Here is a 16,120-nt window from a genome sequence, read left to right as displayed (position 1 = left end):
ATATGACAATTCCGTGGGGCGCAGTGGCTCATGCCTGTAATCCGTGTGGATCATCAGGATGGCCCATAAAATAAGGCTTTTCATTATCACATGATTCTGAGCATGACGAGTCCCAACTCCCCTGATTTTCATTTATTAGGTCCTGTATCTAAGAAATGGGGTCAGCAGGAGTTCCAGCATCTCAGAATTGTGGTGAAAACCAATACAAGTAAGGAAGTTACTAATTCCCCATTTGGTGGGTCCCTCAACCTCAGCCACTGGGGACGGTCGACGCCGGACCACCAACAGCCCAGGCCTAAGGCCACGACGCGCAAGCGCAGCCTGCTAGCCTAGCTCCCTCCCAAAACTTGCGTGCAGGTCGGCGGCGGGAGATCGGGTCTCGCGATGAGAGTGTGCGTGTGCGTGCGCGGCCCTCGCGAGGTCGCGCACGCCGCCTCTAACATTATAGGGTGGTAGCGGCTTCTTCGTACTGCGTCCGGGGCAGGACTGTGCGCCGCGGCCGCGGCGCGTGCTGAGAGCCAGCGTCTGCCTCGCCGCCGCCCTCGCTGCTTGCCCCTCCGCCTTGGCCCGTTCTCCGCACCGTGCAGAGGCGGCGGGCTGGGGAGGGAGCGGCGCCAGCGCGAGGTTCCCAGCCGCTGGGAAGCCCCTAGACGCGCGGAGGGGCCGGTCTACGAGCGGCTGAGGTAGGTGGGCGCGCGCGGGCTGGTCAGCCGGCCGAGAGTGGAGTCGGGCGGCGGCGAGAACTGGCGCCTAGCTGGCCGGGGAGAAGAGGCCTCCTGCCAAGGGGCCTTAGCGTAGCCGGGAGTGAGAGGAGGGGTCCCGGACGTAGCCTGCCCTTCCTCGGTGTGGAGCCATTACGGGGGCACATTCCTCCTGCGGCGGGGGGAGGGGGCCCCCTTTCTTTTCTTTGAGAGGTCGGAATCCGCAGTCCGCTCTCCGCCTTTAAATGAAAGCCTGCCGGCTCGAGATCGGCGTCGCGATGGAGTGCCCCTGGACTTCTACGCTTGCGGAACTCCCGAGTGGACGGACAGCGGCTTATGAATTTTGCTTTTTAGTGGGTACGCAACCCTTTCTCTAGGGTGGCGTACATCTTCTGCAAACTTGTTATTGACAATACGTTAGTAGTCGCTTTCAGCACACAACAGGTAATACATTCTAAACGCCTCGTGTCAAAATAAGGGGAGTCCTTATTTGTGCACCGTGGGGCACAGTTAAGGAAAGGAAGAAGACAAAGGAGGCCGTTATTTATGTGCCGTCCTATTATCAAAACTTCCCTTGGTGGGGCAGGGTGCGTGGCTATTGGCCTCTGCTGAATGGACTTTGGGAGTAATTGAGGTGAGTTGCAAATCTTCATTTAGAATTATGAAACGTATATGATTATACGGACCTGAAATAAATCTCTGAGAGTTACGTGATCTGTGATTTTTGGAGAACAGAACTTGGGTTTCTTGACGCTTTCTCCATGTTTAGAAAGCTTCAGGGATGCTTTGTGAAGTTACTAAAAATAGTTACAGTTCTTTATGTTGGCAGTAGTGACTGCCACATTCAAGAGAAGAGAAAGGAATTGTTCTATAAAGAAGGGCTCATTTTAGGGCTTAAACTTTAGGAGTTAAACAAAACAAAACAACTTCAACGATGGCAAGTTGTAGCTTATGCTTTGAGTATTCGAATTTAGTCACAGTCCAGATATATAGAAGCTCTTAGATGACTCCTGTACATTCAGTGAACAATTTTTTTTTTTTTTTGAGACGGAGTCTCGCTCTGTCGCCCAGGCTGGAGTGCAGTGACCGGATCTCAGCTCACTGCAAGCTCCGCCTCCCGGGTTCATGCCATTCTCCTGCCTCAACCTCCCGAGTAGCTGGGACTACAGGCGCCCGCCACCTTGCCTGGTTAGTTTTTTGTATTTTTTAATAGAGACGGGGTTTCACCGTGTTAGCCAGGATGGTCTCGATCTCCTGACCTCGTGATCCACCCGTCGCGGCCTCCTAAAGTGCTGGGCTTACAGGCTTGAGCCACCGCGCCCGGCTCAGTGAACTATTTATTGGTTGTTTTGTTTGTTTTGTTTTTTGAAACGGGAGTTTCACTCTGTCCCCCAGGCTGGAGTACAGTGGCGCGATCTCGGCTCACTGCAACCTCTGCCTCCCGGGTTCAAGCAATTCTCCTGCCTCAGCCTCCCCAGTAGCTGGGATTATAGACGTGCGCCACCACGCCCGGCTAGTTTTTGTATGTTTAGTAGAGACGGTGTTTCACCATGTTGACCACGCTGGTCTCGAACTCCTGACCTCGTGATCCGCCCGCCTCGACCTCTCAAAGTGTTGGGATTACAGGCGTGAGCCACTGCTCTCGGCCTCAGTAACTATTTAAAAAGATGATCTTTAACCTTTGATAGTCTGCACAGCCTGTTCTGTAACTCTTGGCTTCCATTCGGTCTAAACCGTCTAGAAATATAGTATTCATTCTTTTTTTTTTTTTTTTCTGAGACAGAATCTGTTTCCTAGGCTAGAGTGCAGTGGCACAAAGTCAGCTCACTGCAACCTCCGCCTTTGGGTTCAAGCGATTCTCCTGCCTCAGCCTCCTGAGTAGCTGGAGCCACCATGCCTCACTAATTTTTTGGATTTTTAGTAGAGAGAGGGTTTCGCTGTGTTATCCAGGCCAGGCTAGTCTGGAACTCCCGACCTCAACTGAGCTGCCCACCTTGGCTTCCAAAAGTTGTGGGATTATAGGCCTGAGCCACCACGCTGGACCATTCTGACTCTTGAGAAATGTGGCTTGGGACCGGGTGCGGTGGCTCTTGCCTATAATCCCAGCACTTTGGGAGGCTGAGGCAGGTGTATCACGAGGTCAGGAGATCGAGACCATCCCGGGTAACACGGTGAAACCCCATCTCTACTAAAATACAAAAAATTAGCCGGGCGTGGTGGCTGGCGCCTGTAGTCCCAGCTACTCAGGAGGCTGAGGGAGGAGAATGGCGAGAACCCGGGAGGCGTACCTTGCAGTGAGCCAAGATCATGCCACTGCTCTCCAGCCTGGGTGACAGAGCGAGACTCCATCTCAAAAAAGAAATGTCGCTTGCATACGTTCAATCAGAGTCTTTTGGCCTGACGCGGTGGCTCACGCCTGTAATCCCAGCACTTTGGGAGGCTAAGGCAGGTGAATCATCTGAGCTCGGGAGTTCGAGACCAGCCTGGCCAACATGGTGAAACCTGGTTTATTCTAAAAAAAAAAAAAAAAAAAACAAAAATTAATGTGGCATGATGGTACGTACCTGTAATCCCAGATACTCTGGAGGCTGAGGCAGGAGAATTGCTTGAACCCAGGAGTTGGAGGTTGTTGCAGTGAGCCAAGATCATGCCATTGCACTCCAGCCTGGACAAGAGCAAAACTCCGTCTTAAAAAGAAAAAACACCTTGCGTGGTGCCTCATGCCTGTAATCCCAACACTTTGGGAGGTGAAGGCAGGCAGATCACCTGAGGTCAGAAGTTCGAGAGCAGCCTGGCCAGCATGGTGAAATCCCCATCTCTACTAAAACTAAAAAAATTAGCTGGGCGTAGTGGCATGTGCCTGTAATCCCAGCTACTCAGGAAGCTGAGGCAGGAGAATCGCTTGAACCTGAGAGACAGAGGTTGTGGTGAGCCAAGATTGCACCATTGCACTCCAGCCTGGGCAACAAGAGTGAAACTCTGTCTCAGAAAAAAAAAAAAGAAAAAAAAGAGTGTTTTAACAATAGCCCTGAAGTGGGAGGAGGAAGGCATTATGGAGTGCAGAGTTAAGCTCACATTATGCAAATACTTTTTATATAAACACAAGTATCCTGCATGTAAATATATAGTGATGGTTATGCATGCAAGCATTTAATAGTGCTGATTCCCAACTTAATAAAGTTGAAGTGTGAAAATAGGAAAGGATTGGTTTTAGTTCTATTTGCGTTTTTAAAGTTAATTATTTACATGAGTAATTCTCATATTAAATTCCTTGTCCGGCTTATTTATGAATTATTAAGTAGAATACTGTTCTGATTTCTTGGCAGTAGCAGGGAAGGAATATATAGAACATACAGAAGCCCTACACTTCAAAAATGTTAGGTCAGGGTCTTTTTTTTTTTTTTTTTTTAAGGCAGTCTCACTCTGTCGCCCAGCCTGGAGTGCAGTGGTGTGATCTCGGCTCACTGCAACCTCTGCCTCCCGGGTTCAAGCAGTTCTGCTGCTTCAGTCTCCCAAGTAGCTGGGATTACAAGCCTCCATGCCCAGCTAAGTTTTGTATTTTTAGTAGTGACTGGGTTTCTCCCTGTTAGTCACGCTGGTCTCGAACTCCTGACCTCAAGTGATCCACCCGCCTCAGCCTCCCAAAGTGCTGGGAGTACAGGTGTGAGCTACCACACCTGGCCAAGTTAATGTCTCATTATCTTTCCATTGGAATAAATAGCTTTACTCCTGTCGATTTGTGCTTAGAATAGTGTTTTGCATGGAGTTGTCCCTCAATAAACCTGAGTTATGTCAGAACTAAATTTACATAATACATACTAAAGGCATAAATTCTGGAGAATATTAAAGGAATGGAGAAATGGAGATGCGTGTTTTTTGTTTTTTGTTTTCTTTGAGACGGAGTTTGCTCCTGTTGCCCAGGCTGGAGTGCAATGTCATGATCTCAGCTCACTGCAACCTCTGCCTCCCAGGTTCAAGCGATTCTCCTGCCTCAGCGTCCTGAGTAGCTGGGATTACAGGCATGTACCACCATGCCAGGCTAATTTTTTTTTTTTTTTTTTGAGACGGAGTCTTGCTCTGCCACCCAGGCTGGAGTGCAGTGGCCGGATCTCAGCTCACTGCAAGCTCCGCCTCCCAGGTTTATGCCATTCTCCTGCCTCAGCCTCCCGAGTAGCTGGGACTACAGGCACCCGCCTCGTCGCCCGGCTAGTTTTTTGTATTTTTAAGTAGAGACAGGGTTTCACCGTATTAGCCAGGATGGTCTCGATCTCCTGACCTCGTGATCCGCCCGTCTCGGCCTCCCAAAGTGCTGGGATTACAGGCTTGAGCCACCGCGCCCGGCTAAATTTTTTTATTTTTAGTAGAGACGGGATTTCTCCATGTTGGTCAGGCTGGTCTCGGAACTCCCAACCTCAGTTGATCCACTCGCCTTGGCCTCCCAAAGTTCTGGGATTACAGGCATGAACCACCACACCCGGCCAAGATACATGCTTTTTAAAAATTGCATGTCGGGGCCGGGCGCGGTGGCTCAAGCCTGTAATCCCAGCACTTTGGGAGGCCGAGACGGGCGGATCACGAGGTCAGGAGATCGAGACCATCCTGGCTAATACAGTGAAACCCCATCTCTACTAAAAACTACAAAAAACGGCCGGGCGCGGTGGCTCAAGCCTGTAATCCCAGCACTTTGGGAGGCCGAGACGGGCGGATCACGAGGTCAGGAGATCGAGACCATCCTGGCTAACACGGTGAAACCCCGTCTCTATTAAAAATACAAAAAACTAGCCGGGCGAGGTGGCAGGCGCCTGTAGTCCCAGCTACTCCGGAGGCTGAGGCAGGAGAATGGCGTAAAACCCGGGAGGCGGAGCTTGCAGTGAGCTGAGATCCGGCCACTGCACTCCAGCCCGGGCGAAAGAGCAAGACTCCATCTCAAAAAAAAAAAAAAAAAAAAAAAAAAAAAACTACAAAAAACTAGCCGGGCGACGAGGCGGGCGCCTGTCGTCCCAGCTACGTGAGAGGCTGAGGCAGGAGAATGGCGTAAACCCAGGAGGCGGAGCTTGCAGTGAGCTGAGATCTGGCCACTGCACTCCAGCCTGGGTGACAGAGCCAGACTGCGTCTCAAAAAAAAAAAAAATTGCATGTCTTTCTTTTTTTTTTCGATTGGAGTTTCGCTCTTGTCTCCCAGGCTGAAGTGCAATGGTGCATGCAGTCTTGGCTCATTGCAATGTCCACCTCCTGGGTTTGAGTGATTCTCCTGCCTCAGCATCCTGAGTAGCTGGGATTACAGGTGTGCACCACTACACCAGGCAAATTTTTTGTGTGTTTTTAGTAGAGACAGGGTTTTACCATTTTGGCCAAGCTAGTCTCGAACTCCTGACCTCAGGTGATCTGCCTGCCTCAGCCTCCCAAAGTTCTGGGATTAGAGGCATGAGCCACCATGCCCAGCTGCATGTCTCATTTTTTAATGGTGTGTTTTTTTCAGTGTGGATTGATATCTGAGTCAAGGATAGTGGCATTTTGCCTCTAAAAGCCTAACATAATGTAAGCTGAGACTGTATATCCTGAGTGCTGATAGATTATGAATATTTATATATATATATACATATTTTATACATACATATATATATGTGTTACCCTCCTGGTAAGTCACATAACTTTCTTTTCCCCCAAAAAAATTTTCCCAGAAATTTTTGTATTTTTAGTAGAGACAGGGTTTTACCGTTTTGGCCAGGCTGGTCTCGAACTCCTGACCTTAGGTGATCTGCCTGCCTCGGCCTCTCACAGTCCTGGGATTGTAGGCGTGAGCCATCGTGGCTGTCCTGGTTGTCTTTACTAATTCTGGCATTTGCTTTTCTTCCATTTGGAAACCAAATCTCTTTGACTTTGCAGTCAGAAAGAATTTGTGGATATTTGGTGAGGAAGATGCTAAAAAGGTGAATAAAAACTTAAGTGAGAATATTTTAAGTTGGGTCTGTGCTTTCATTTTAGTATAATCGAGCGATTTCATGGTGAAGAGTGGATTCCCCACCCCACCCCACCCCCCCAGGGAACGTTTGACAATGTCTGGAGAAATTTTTGGTTGTCACTTATTTAGGGGAAGGGAGAGAGGTGTTGCTACTGACATCTAGTGGGTAGAGGCCAGGGATGCTGCTAAGCATTGTACAATGCAGTGGACAAACCACAACAAAATTATCTGACCCAAATAACAGTGCTGCTTTTGAAAAACCTTGGTATGCTACACTGTAAATTGTTGGTTCTGAAGTTGAATTATCAAAAGTCATATTTGGCTTAACCATTTCCTAATGTGTGACCCTGGCAGAGTGCTTAAAGTCTATAAAATCGAGCTAATATTGTATATTCCTTATAGGCTTGTACTGAGGATTAAATCAGATAATGTGCAAAGAACCAAGCTTATTGCCTGGCACATAACAAAATGCTAAAAAATTGCTAACTTTCAGCCAATACTATATTTGGAACTCATCTTGAGAGTCTTTTTTCCCATCTGAAATTAGAATTTGAGCTAGAGAAATGATAATTAATAATCTAGTTCTTTTTGTTTTTGTTTTTTTGAGACAGAGTCTTGCTCTGTCACCCAGGCTGGAGTGCAGTGGCACGATCTCGGCTCACTGCAGCCTCTGCCTCCTGGGTTCAACCAGTTCTCCTGCCTCAGCCTCCTGAGTAGCTGGGACTGCAGGCACGTGCCAACACGCCCAGCTAATTTTTTGTATTTTTTGTATTTTTAGTAGAGACTGTGTTTCACTGTGTTATCCAGGATGGTCTAGATCTCCTGACTTTGTGATCCACCTGCCTCAGCCTCCCAAAGTGCTGGGATCACAGGCGTGAGCTACCACGCCCGGCCAGTAATCTAGTTCTTGTATCTGTGGGGAGTGAGTGAAAAAAGTATTCCACTTAATATTTGTGTTTAGGCCAGTCTTGTTTTATGTTCTCAAGTCTAAAAAGCTTTTGCCATAAACAAGTAGCTTCTCACTATAGATACTTTCCCATCAAATTGAGACTTTAAGCCAGCTTGCCAATTGCTCTGTATCTGTTGATTTTCAGCAAATGTTTCATAATTTAACAGAATTTGATTCTGTGACTTCATGCCCATTTCCTTTTGCCTTTACAAACTAAAGTAAGTTTACAGTGGTTTTGGCTAACCTTATTACCTGTTTGTAGCCTCTGGGAGTAACTGTTTTCATAACTGAGGTTTTGGTGCACTTTTACATGTATGAAGGGTGCATACAAATATCTCCTAACAGGTTGGGGCTAGACCTTAATATATATTTGTGACTTTTTCTAAATCCAAATTGGAACCCATATCTTTATCACTCTTTCCTCATCACAACATAATACTGTAGTCTCTGTAAAACTCTCATTTCCGGCCAGGCACGGTGGCTCATGCCTGTAATCCCAGCACTTTGGGAGGCCAAGGCAGGCCAATCACCGGAAATTGGGAGTTCAAGACCAGCCTGACCAACATGGAGAAACCTCATCTCTATTAAATATACAGGCCGGGCACAGTGGCTCCCGCCTGTAATCTCAGCACTCTGGGAGGCCAACGCAGGCAGATCACAAGGTCAGGAGATCGAGACCATCCTGGCTAACATGGTGAAACCCCATCTCTACTAAAAATACAAAATATTAGACGGACGTGGTGGCGGGCACCTGTAGTCCCAGCTACTTGGGAGACTGAGGCAGGAGAATGGCGTGAACCAGGGAGGTGGAGCTTGCAGTGAGCTGAGATCATGCCACTGCACTCCAGCCTGGGTGACAGAGCGAGACTCTGTCTCAAAAGAAAAAATAAATAAAAAATAAAATGAAATTACAAAGTAAAAATAAAAAATTAGCCAAGGGTGGTGGCGCATACCTGTAATCCCAGCTGCTCGGGAGGCTGAGGCAGGAGAATCGCTTGAACCCAGGAGGCTGAGGTTGTGGTGAGCCAAGATCATGCCATTGCGCTCCAGCCTGGGCAACAAGTGCGAAACTCCATCTTAAAAAAAAAAACAAAAAACCCGCCATTTCCTCTGTCTAAGTGATATGGCTATTTAGAGCTGGTTTATTGTGGTAGTGGTTTTAATAAGTCCTTTACATATATATATACACACATTAAAAAAACCACAGGGATATCCTTACAGACAAAATAGAGACTTTGGACCTTTTTTTTTTTTTTTTTTCTATTTCAAGAGCAGGAATCTTGCTGTGTTGCCCAGGCTGGATTCAAACTCCTGGGCTCCAGTGATCCTCCACCTCAGCCTCCCTAATAGCTGATGCCACCATGCCTGGCTGGACTGTTCTTTAATAAGTCACAGGGCTTGTGTAAGGGAAGATGATCGACACTATATTTATGATCAAGGGAGAAAGCAACGTTGTACACTGAACTTTTTGTCTTGATAAATATACCTTAAAAATAGGAGATATTGGCTGGGTGCCGTGGCTCACGCCTGTAATCCCAACACTGTGAAAGGCTGAGGCAGGCAGATCACGAGGTCAGGAGTTCGAGACCAGCCTGACCAATATGGTGAAACCCCGTCTCTACTAAAAGGACAAAGATTAGCCAAATGTGGTGGCAGGCGCCTGTAGTCCCAGTTACTCAGGAGGCCGAGGCAGGAGAATCGCTTAAACCCAGGAGGCGGAGGTTGCAGTGAGCTGAGATTGTGCCACTGGACTCCAGCCTGGGCGATGGAGTGAGACTCCATCTCAAAAAAAAAAAAAACAATTTTTTTTTAAAAGGAGGTATTTTATTATGGTTGTCATCCATATTTTTGTAGTATAAGTCTTAAGCGTTTGTATAATGTTCACTCATTTTAGCTAATGAAAATCTTTGTTTACCTTTTGTATTGGTACTGCCTTCTATTGGGCTGGAAGATGTTTGAAGGGAAGTCAGTACCTTGGGCCAAGAGATTGTATTCTTTACACTTGATATTAGCCAAAAGGCCAAGAAGCAGTAGAGATTGTGTTCATTGCTTGGCACATTCTGTCTTTTGTCAAGTGTAACATACACTCAGAGTTCTGTATAAATAATAAATTACAATAACGATGGAGTGTCCATCTTGTGGAAACTGTTGTCAGGCCAGTAGTATACATGTGAGAAATACAATAAAAGGCCAACAGGAGGCATTCCAAGAACATCAGACAAACTGAAATAAAGAATTGTGTTAATAAGAGTTCTTGGCTTTACTGTTACTCTTTTGAGGTTTAGTAATGTAGAAGAGAAAAGCCCACAGAATAGAACATTTGTTTTTGACTTACACACTTTTCCAGTTCCTAACCGGAGAACATTATAGCTATGAAATCAGTATTATAATAGAGTTATCTTATATGATATTTGTCCCATGATTAAATTGGGAAGAACAAGTATCCTTGAATCTGCTGATGTGTGTTTGTTTATAGGTGGTCTGGAGTCCTGCCTGTCAGCCTCATTTTAGGTAGCCTGCATAATTGTTGGAAGACAGACTGTTTTCTCACTGAATGCTGCATACAGATATGTATTTGTGTATGTGTATTTATATATATTTGTCTTTTATTTTTGGTAGAAAATGATGCATCCTGTTGCCAGCAGTAATCCAGCTTTCTGTGGGCCTGGCAAGCCTTCCTGCCTCAGTGAAGATGCCATGAGAGCTGCTGATCAGTTTGACATATATTCCTCCCAGCAAAGCAAATACAGCCACACAGTCAACCACAAACCAATGGTTTGTCAGAGGCAAGACCCATTAAATGAAACACACTTGCAGACTACAAGTGGCAGAAGCATAGAAATAAAAGACGAACTAAAGAAAAAGAAGAATCTCAACCGATCTGGTAAGCGTGGCCGGCCTTCGGGAACCACCAAATCAGCAGGATACCGGACCAGCACAGGCAGACCCCTGGGAACCACCAAAGCAGCTGGATTTAAGACAAGTCCAGGCAGACCTCTGGGAACAACTAAAGCTGCGGGATACAAAGTCAGCCCAGGGAGACCTCCAGGTAGCATTAAAGCTCTATCCCGTCTTGCCGATCTTGGTTATGGCTGTGGCACTGCTGCTTTTCCTTACCCTATGATGCATGGCAGAGCAGTTCACGGGGTAGAGGAAACTAGCAGTGAAGTCAAACCACCCAATGAGTGAATGAGGCAGGAAAAGAGGGCCAGGTTTAGAAGGAAGATTGTGAATAATCCCAAAGCTTCTTGGTTTTATTTTGATATACATAATTTTATGGCCTGGGCTTTCCAAATTTGTTTTCCTGTTTGGTTTTTTTCCTGCTTTTGCTCAAAAACTGCCATATGCTGACAGATGCACTCAGGGCATGAGCAGTGGCATTATATTTGTACATAGGTTCAAGTGTAACACCTAACTAAATCATTTTTGCTTTTCCTTTAGCATTATGGTCATGTCTCATGTTTCATTACTACTTTGGGGCTGTTCTAAATAGATGCTTTATGTGATAAACAACTGAAACCATTATACCTATTAGTTTGTGAAGTAAGCCTACAATATAATAAATATACTAATGTATTTTTAACTGGTGGAGCAAAAAAGCAAACTAATGAATCAGGATTACTTGAGGTAATGGCTGTGTGAGTTTTTGTAACATTTATTTTCACAAGACGGGACACAGATATTTGTATGCTTTGGCATTTACATCCACTTCAAATGTTAAAAAACTTATTTTTAATGTTCTAGGTTTAAGCAGCTTGTAATTTATTGATCTACATGGCATTAATTGATTTAACCATTATTTCTGAAATAATTCTTTAGTGTTTGCCTTTGAGCAGTGATAGTTTGTGTATTTTTTAATTGCCTAAGAGCATATATACCAAACACTACAAGCAATTCATATTTACAGAAAATTTAAACTATTTTATAAAAACTGCACATTACATTTTTGGTGAAATACAGTGCATTCTGAGGATAGCATATTTCATATAATAGAAAAAGAAACATTCTCTAGGTTTGCATGTAGCTATAGTCACTATATTTTGCCTTTCATATAGAAAGTTTTAAAGTGTCATGTTTAAAAACATTTATTGCCCAGGCGTGGTGGTTCACACCCAGCACTTTGGGAGGCTGAGGCGGGCGGATCACTTGAGGTCAGCAGTTCAAGACCAGCCTGGCCAACATGGTGAAATCCCATCTCTACTAAAAATACAAAAATTAGCCAGACGTGGTGGCGGATGCCTGTAATCCAAGCTACTAGGGAGGCTGAGGCAGGAAAGTCCTCAAACCCAGGAGGCAGAGGTTGCAGTGAGCCAAGATTGCGCCACTGCCCTCCAGCCTGGGTGACAGAGTGAGACTCCGTCTCAAATAAATAAATAAATAAACAAAACCATTTATTAATGTTGCTCATTTATTTGGAACATTTTTAGTTTTTCTCAGAAATTGTTCCATTGCATTAGCACTTACTGTGTTTTCAGGTTTATATCTACCAAAGGACACAAATTGAATGGTAGACTGTAAAACTGGTATAAACAGAATGCAGTTTCCTGACCATCAGAACCCAAATATTAAGAAACATATAGGAATCCATCTATGCATGAAACATGTAAAAAATATGTTGGTTAGTTTAATTAAAAATCTTATTGTGGCTCTAGTGAGACCATTTCATCCAAAATATTTTTTTCCCCCAGTGATGTTTGCTTTAGAAGCAAGATGGAAAGGAAGAAAAAGCATTAGGTAGATATGTATAGTAGGGATAGAGGGAAATCTTTCTTCTTTCCTTTCTGAAAGTAATATTTCTTGTTACACATTTTATTTATTTTGAGTTTGTTCTAAATAAAATATTATAAACTTCAGACTTGAAAAAATTCCACTGAACTTTAAAGTTACAGTGTTCATATTTGGGATTTTAAATGCCTTTGAGATTAAAATGTAGAATTGCAGGACCCAAAAACTTTTAAAATAATTAAAATTTTAAAAGGGCACATGTTGTGTTTTTTGGGCTGCTCTCAGTTAATGCAAACTCTGATTGCAAATGGATGTCATGTTTCATACCTTTTTTATCAGGAAAAAAGCAGCAAGCCTTCAGGTGTTCCAGTGATGCCTGACACAATGAGCTGGACTTTATGCTGCTCTTTACAGTAAGAGGTGTTACATTGTATGTGGGGACTATGTGCACTGGCATCTAAGACAGTGACCTCAACAATATTAGCTTTGCACAAACCATAGAGAACGATGTTGGATGGCTACATAATCAGTTATAACATTCTGGCAGCTAAATTGCTACAAGAGCTTCTTCTTGCAGAAGCTTAAAATACAAGATTTTTAATAATTTACTCAGAACAGTATAACTTCTGACACACACAAATGCTTGCCTCTTCGTTCATATGTTCGTTACCTACTCTCCACATGTGTCTGTCATTTAGCTGTGTCTCAAGATGATGTTCAGCAGTTGGCTGCTTAGAATCTTTTTCAAGCCAGTTTCTAAGACAGTTGTTTAATGTTCTACCATAGAATAATGCACACCATTGTCAAAGATTTGATTGTTGTGTTTTATAGAAAGTCCATTTGACAATTTATTTCCCTTTCAGTTTATTTTCCTTCCTTATTTTGTTATACATGCCCTTCCCTTTCTCCCCTGCCTTTCCTACATTCATTCCTTTTCCTCTACCCTTCAGCACATCTACTTACTGGTGCTGTGCTGTGTGTCAGAAGATAAAACAGGTGTATTATTGTATAATGAATTTTGTATACATGTTTATGAAATGGTGAGATCAACTAAAGGAGGCATGTTCATAACAGTGTTTATTATCAGGAGCTATGTCCCAGGAAAAAAAAAAAAAAAAAAAACGGGAGGGGCAAATGGCTACAGTTGTAAATGGATAACATCATTTAGAAAGCTGAATTTCCTGTTCATCTGAGTGGTTACCTGGAGTATTATATCTATGCACTGGTGAGCATCTCCTGATTCCACTTACTTTTCTCCCTGTGAACAGTTTACTGGTGCCATGCTGAAGAGAAAGACATCTAAGTGATAACATGAATGAAGTTTAAAAATTTAAAATATTTTTACTGCTATATAAACTAAAGACTACATTGTGCATCTTTTCTAACACTGTCTCGTTATGATAAACACTGAAATAACATGTTAAACAGTTGCCTATACTTTAATATAATCAGTTGGGGAAAACTGGCCTTTTCTCCCCCACTGTATGATTGTTTCTTGAAAGGCAAATTGCTAATTTTATACTGTGTGACTCTGTTCTTCACAAAATAGGTTTCATTATTCTATATTTAAACTGTTGGTCAGAAAATGATCTGCAATTCAAGTAAGTTTGCATTCATTACTTTTTTCTTTAAAAAGTACTTTAACATGCCTTATTTATTATATTAGCAAATAAGGAGCTAATAACAGATGAAATTTTCATTTTTTTGACAAATGTAACCTTGCATAACTAATATTTAGGATGATTTTGATACTATCTTTAGAGTTTTGCACTGGATATTAAAAAATATATTGGCACAATGTACTGGAAGAAAATGAGTAGTATCTGGTTTAATTTTTAATATTTAGGGACATTTTAAAAAATCAATGTTTTAATTAGACTAAAAATTCTTTATATTTTTTATTTGCTTTTTAAAAGAAACATCTGTCAAAGTAATATTGATTCCAAACTGATGTTTGTGTGAATTTACATGTCTATTTTCATGAACTAAGAATAGAGTTTCTTTGAGTTAAGGAGAAAAAAATATATATTTGGGTCCATTTATTAGGTTAAAGTTGACCCATTCAGTGTAAAAATAACCACAGTGTGTGAGCTAAAGAAAAAAAGTAAATTTCTCCTTTATATTCTAAGAAGCTTTAAAAGAACAATTCGGGGGATATTGATAACTGCTACTCTGTCAGTCATTGTCTCTATATGCAGTAAAATTTTATGGTCCCTTTATAGTAATATAAAGAATTCAAACAGTTTTTCAAAACATTTTTTTCCTTGGACATAAAAAATTTTGATGCTATTCTATTTTTTTTTATTGTAGCTTAACTGTATGCTGTTAAACTCTAGGATGTATCTGAATCTTTCCTTCCCCCCCCCGCCTCCAAATATATAAATCTGTGCTCTCACATATAATGTATTTAATTTTTGGAAAATTTAATGCTATAGTAAATCAAGTGTGTGATTTAAAGTAATCAGATCACTTTGATTCTTTCAATTTTCAGAATTTCTTTTTTCCACAGGTAATTTTGGAGAAAATAATTACCAATTAACTGATAATAAGCACGCTGTCCTCTGCTGTAAAAAGTCTGAATAGATACTGTGTATGTTTCTATGTCCATGAACTTGAGCTACTCGTGTGCAATTATGTGTATGGGAATGGAGTAGTGTTCATGATTTGTATCTACATCATCATATGGATGTATATTTATTAATAAAGTCATTACTTTAAAACCAACTGTGTTTACTACTTTGTTTTTTAGTATGGTACTTTTCAAGTACTTAAGTGGTAAATGGTAAACCTTTTTCATGACTGTAGATTTTGTGTTTTTCTTTGAATTTTGCTTTTTTTTTCTTTTTTAAAAGACAGGGTCTCACTCTGTCACCCAGGCTAGAGTTCAGTGGTGTGATCATACCTCACAGCAGCCTTAACCTTCTGGGCCCAAGCAGTCCTCCTGCCTTCCCACCTCAGCTTCCCGAGTAGTTGGGATTACAGGTATATGCCACCATGCCCAGCCTGATTTTTTAATTTTTGTAGAGATGGGGTCACCTATGTTGCCCAGACTGGTCTCAAACTCCTGGTCTCTGGCCAGAAGCAGTGGCTCCCCCTTGTAATCGCAGCACTTTGGGAGGCCAAGGCGGGTGGATCACGAGGTCAGGAGTTCGAGACCAGCCTGACCAAGATGGTGAAACCCCGTCGCTACTAAAAATACAAAAATTAGCTGAGCATGGTGGCACTTGCCTGTAATCCCAGCTACTTGGGAGGCTGAGACACAGAATTGCTTGAACCCAGGAGGCAGAGGTTGCAGTGAGCCAAGATTGCGCCACTGCACTCCAGCCTGCGCGAGAAACAAAGATAAATCAGAATACAGCCAGAAATAAAAAAAGATGCATCAGACAAATAGTTCTACTAAAAGACTAATACTTAAACATTATTGATCCCTTTGGATTTTTTAAAATTAGATATTAAACATGGCTCATTTTAAAATTTATTTAGAGATACAGTCTCTGTCAGACACCCAGGCTGAAGTACAGTGACACAGTCATAGCTCACTGCAGCCTTGAACTTCTGGGCTCAAGTGATCCTCCCACCTCAGCCTCCAAAGTAGCTGGGACTACACCCAGCTTATTTATTTATTTTGTAGAGACAGGGTTTTGCTATGTTACCCAGGCTGGACTTGAACTCTTGGCGTCAGATAGTCTTCCTGCCTTAGCCCCCCATAGTGCTAGGATTACAGAAGCAACATAGCTCATTTTGTTATTTGTTTTTTGAGACAGGGTCTTGCTCTGTCACCCA

The 16,120-nt window shown here is 43.1% G+C and overlaps 1 protein-coding gene across 2 annotated transcripts; it reads left to right on the top strand.

The window, feature by feature from the left end:
- The first annotated feature begins 411 nt into the window (after positions 1-411).
- Positions 412-15,061, top strand: CUNH5orf24 (chromosome unknown C5orf24 homolog). Of its 2 annotated transcripts, XM_033181175.1 has the most exons (3): positions 412-683; positions 10,232-10,661; positions 12,677-15,061. In XM_033181175.1, the coding sequence occupies exons 2-3, from the start codon at positions 10,235-10,237 to the stop codon at positions 12,715-12,717; spliced, it is 468 nt and encodes a 155-aa protein (XP_033037066.1). In that variant the 5' UTR covers positions 412-683; positions 10,232-10,234; the 3' UTR covers positions 12,718-15,061. The 2 variants fall into 2 exon arrangements, with proteins under 2 accessions (XP_033037066.1, XP_033037065.1); XM_033181174.1 differs by having other exon boundaries at positions 414-683; positions 10,232-15,061.
- Positions 15,062-16,120: the final 1,059 nt, after the last annotated feature.

This window comes from Trachypithecus francoisi, unplaced genomic scaffold, assembly GCF_009764315.1.
Source record: "Trachypithecus francoisi isolate TF-2019V2 unplaced genomic scaffold, Tfra_2.0 Lachesis_group2, whole genome shotgun sequence".
In the NCBI taxonomy this organism is placed as follows: domain Eukaryota; kingdom Metazoa; phylum Chordata; class Mammalia; order Primates; family Cercopithecidae; genus Trachypithecus; species Trachypithecus francoisi.
Note: the sequence above shows the minus strand (reverse complement) of the source record. Positions and strands in the feature narration are given on the sequence as shown.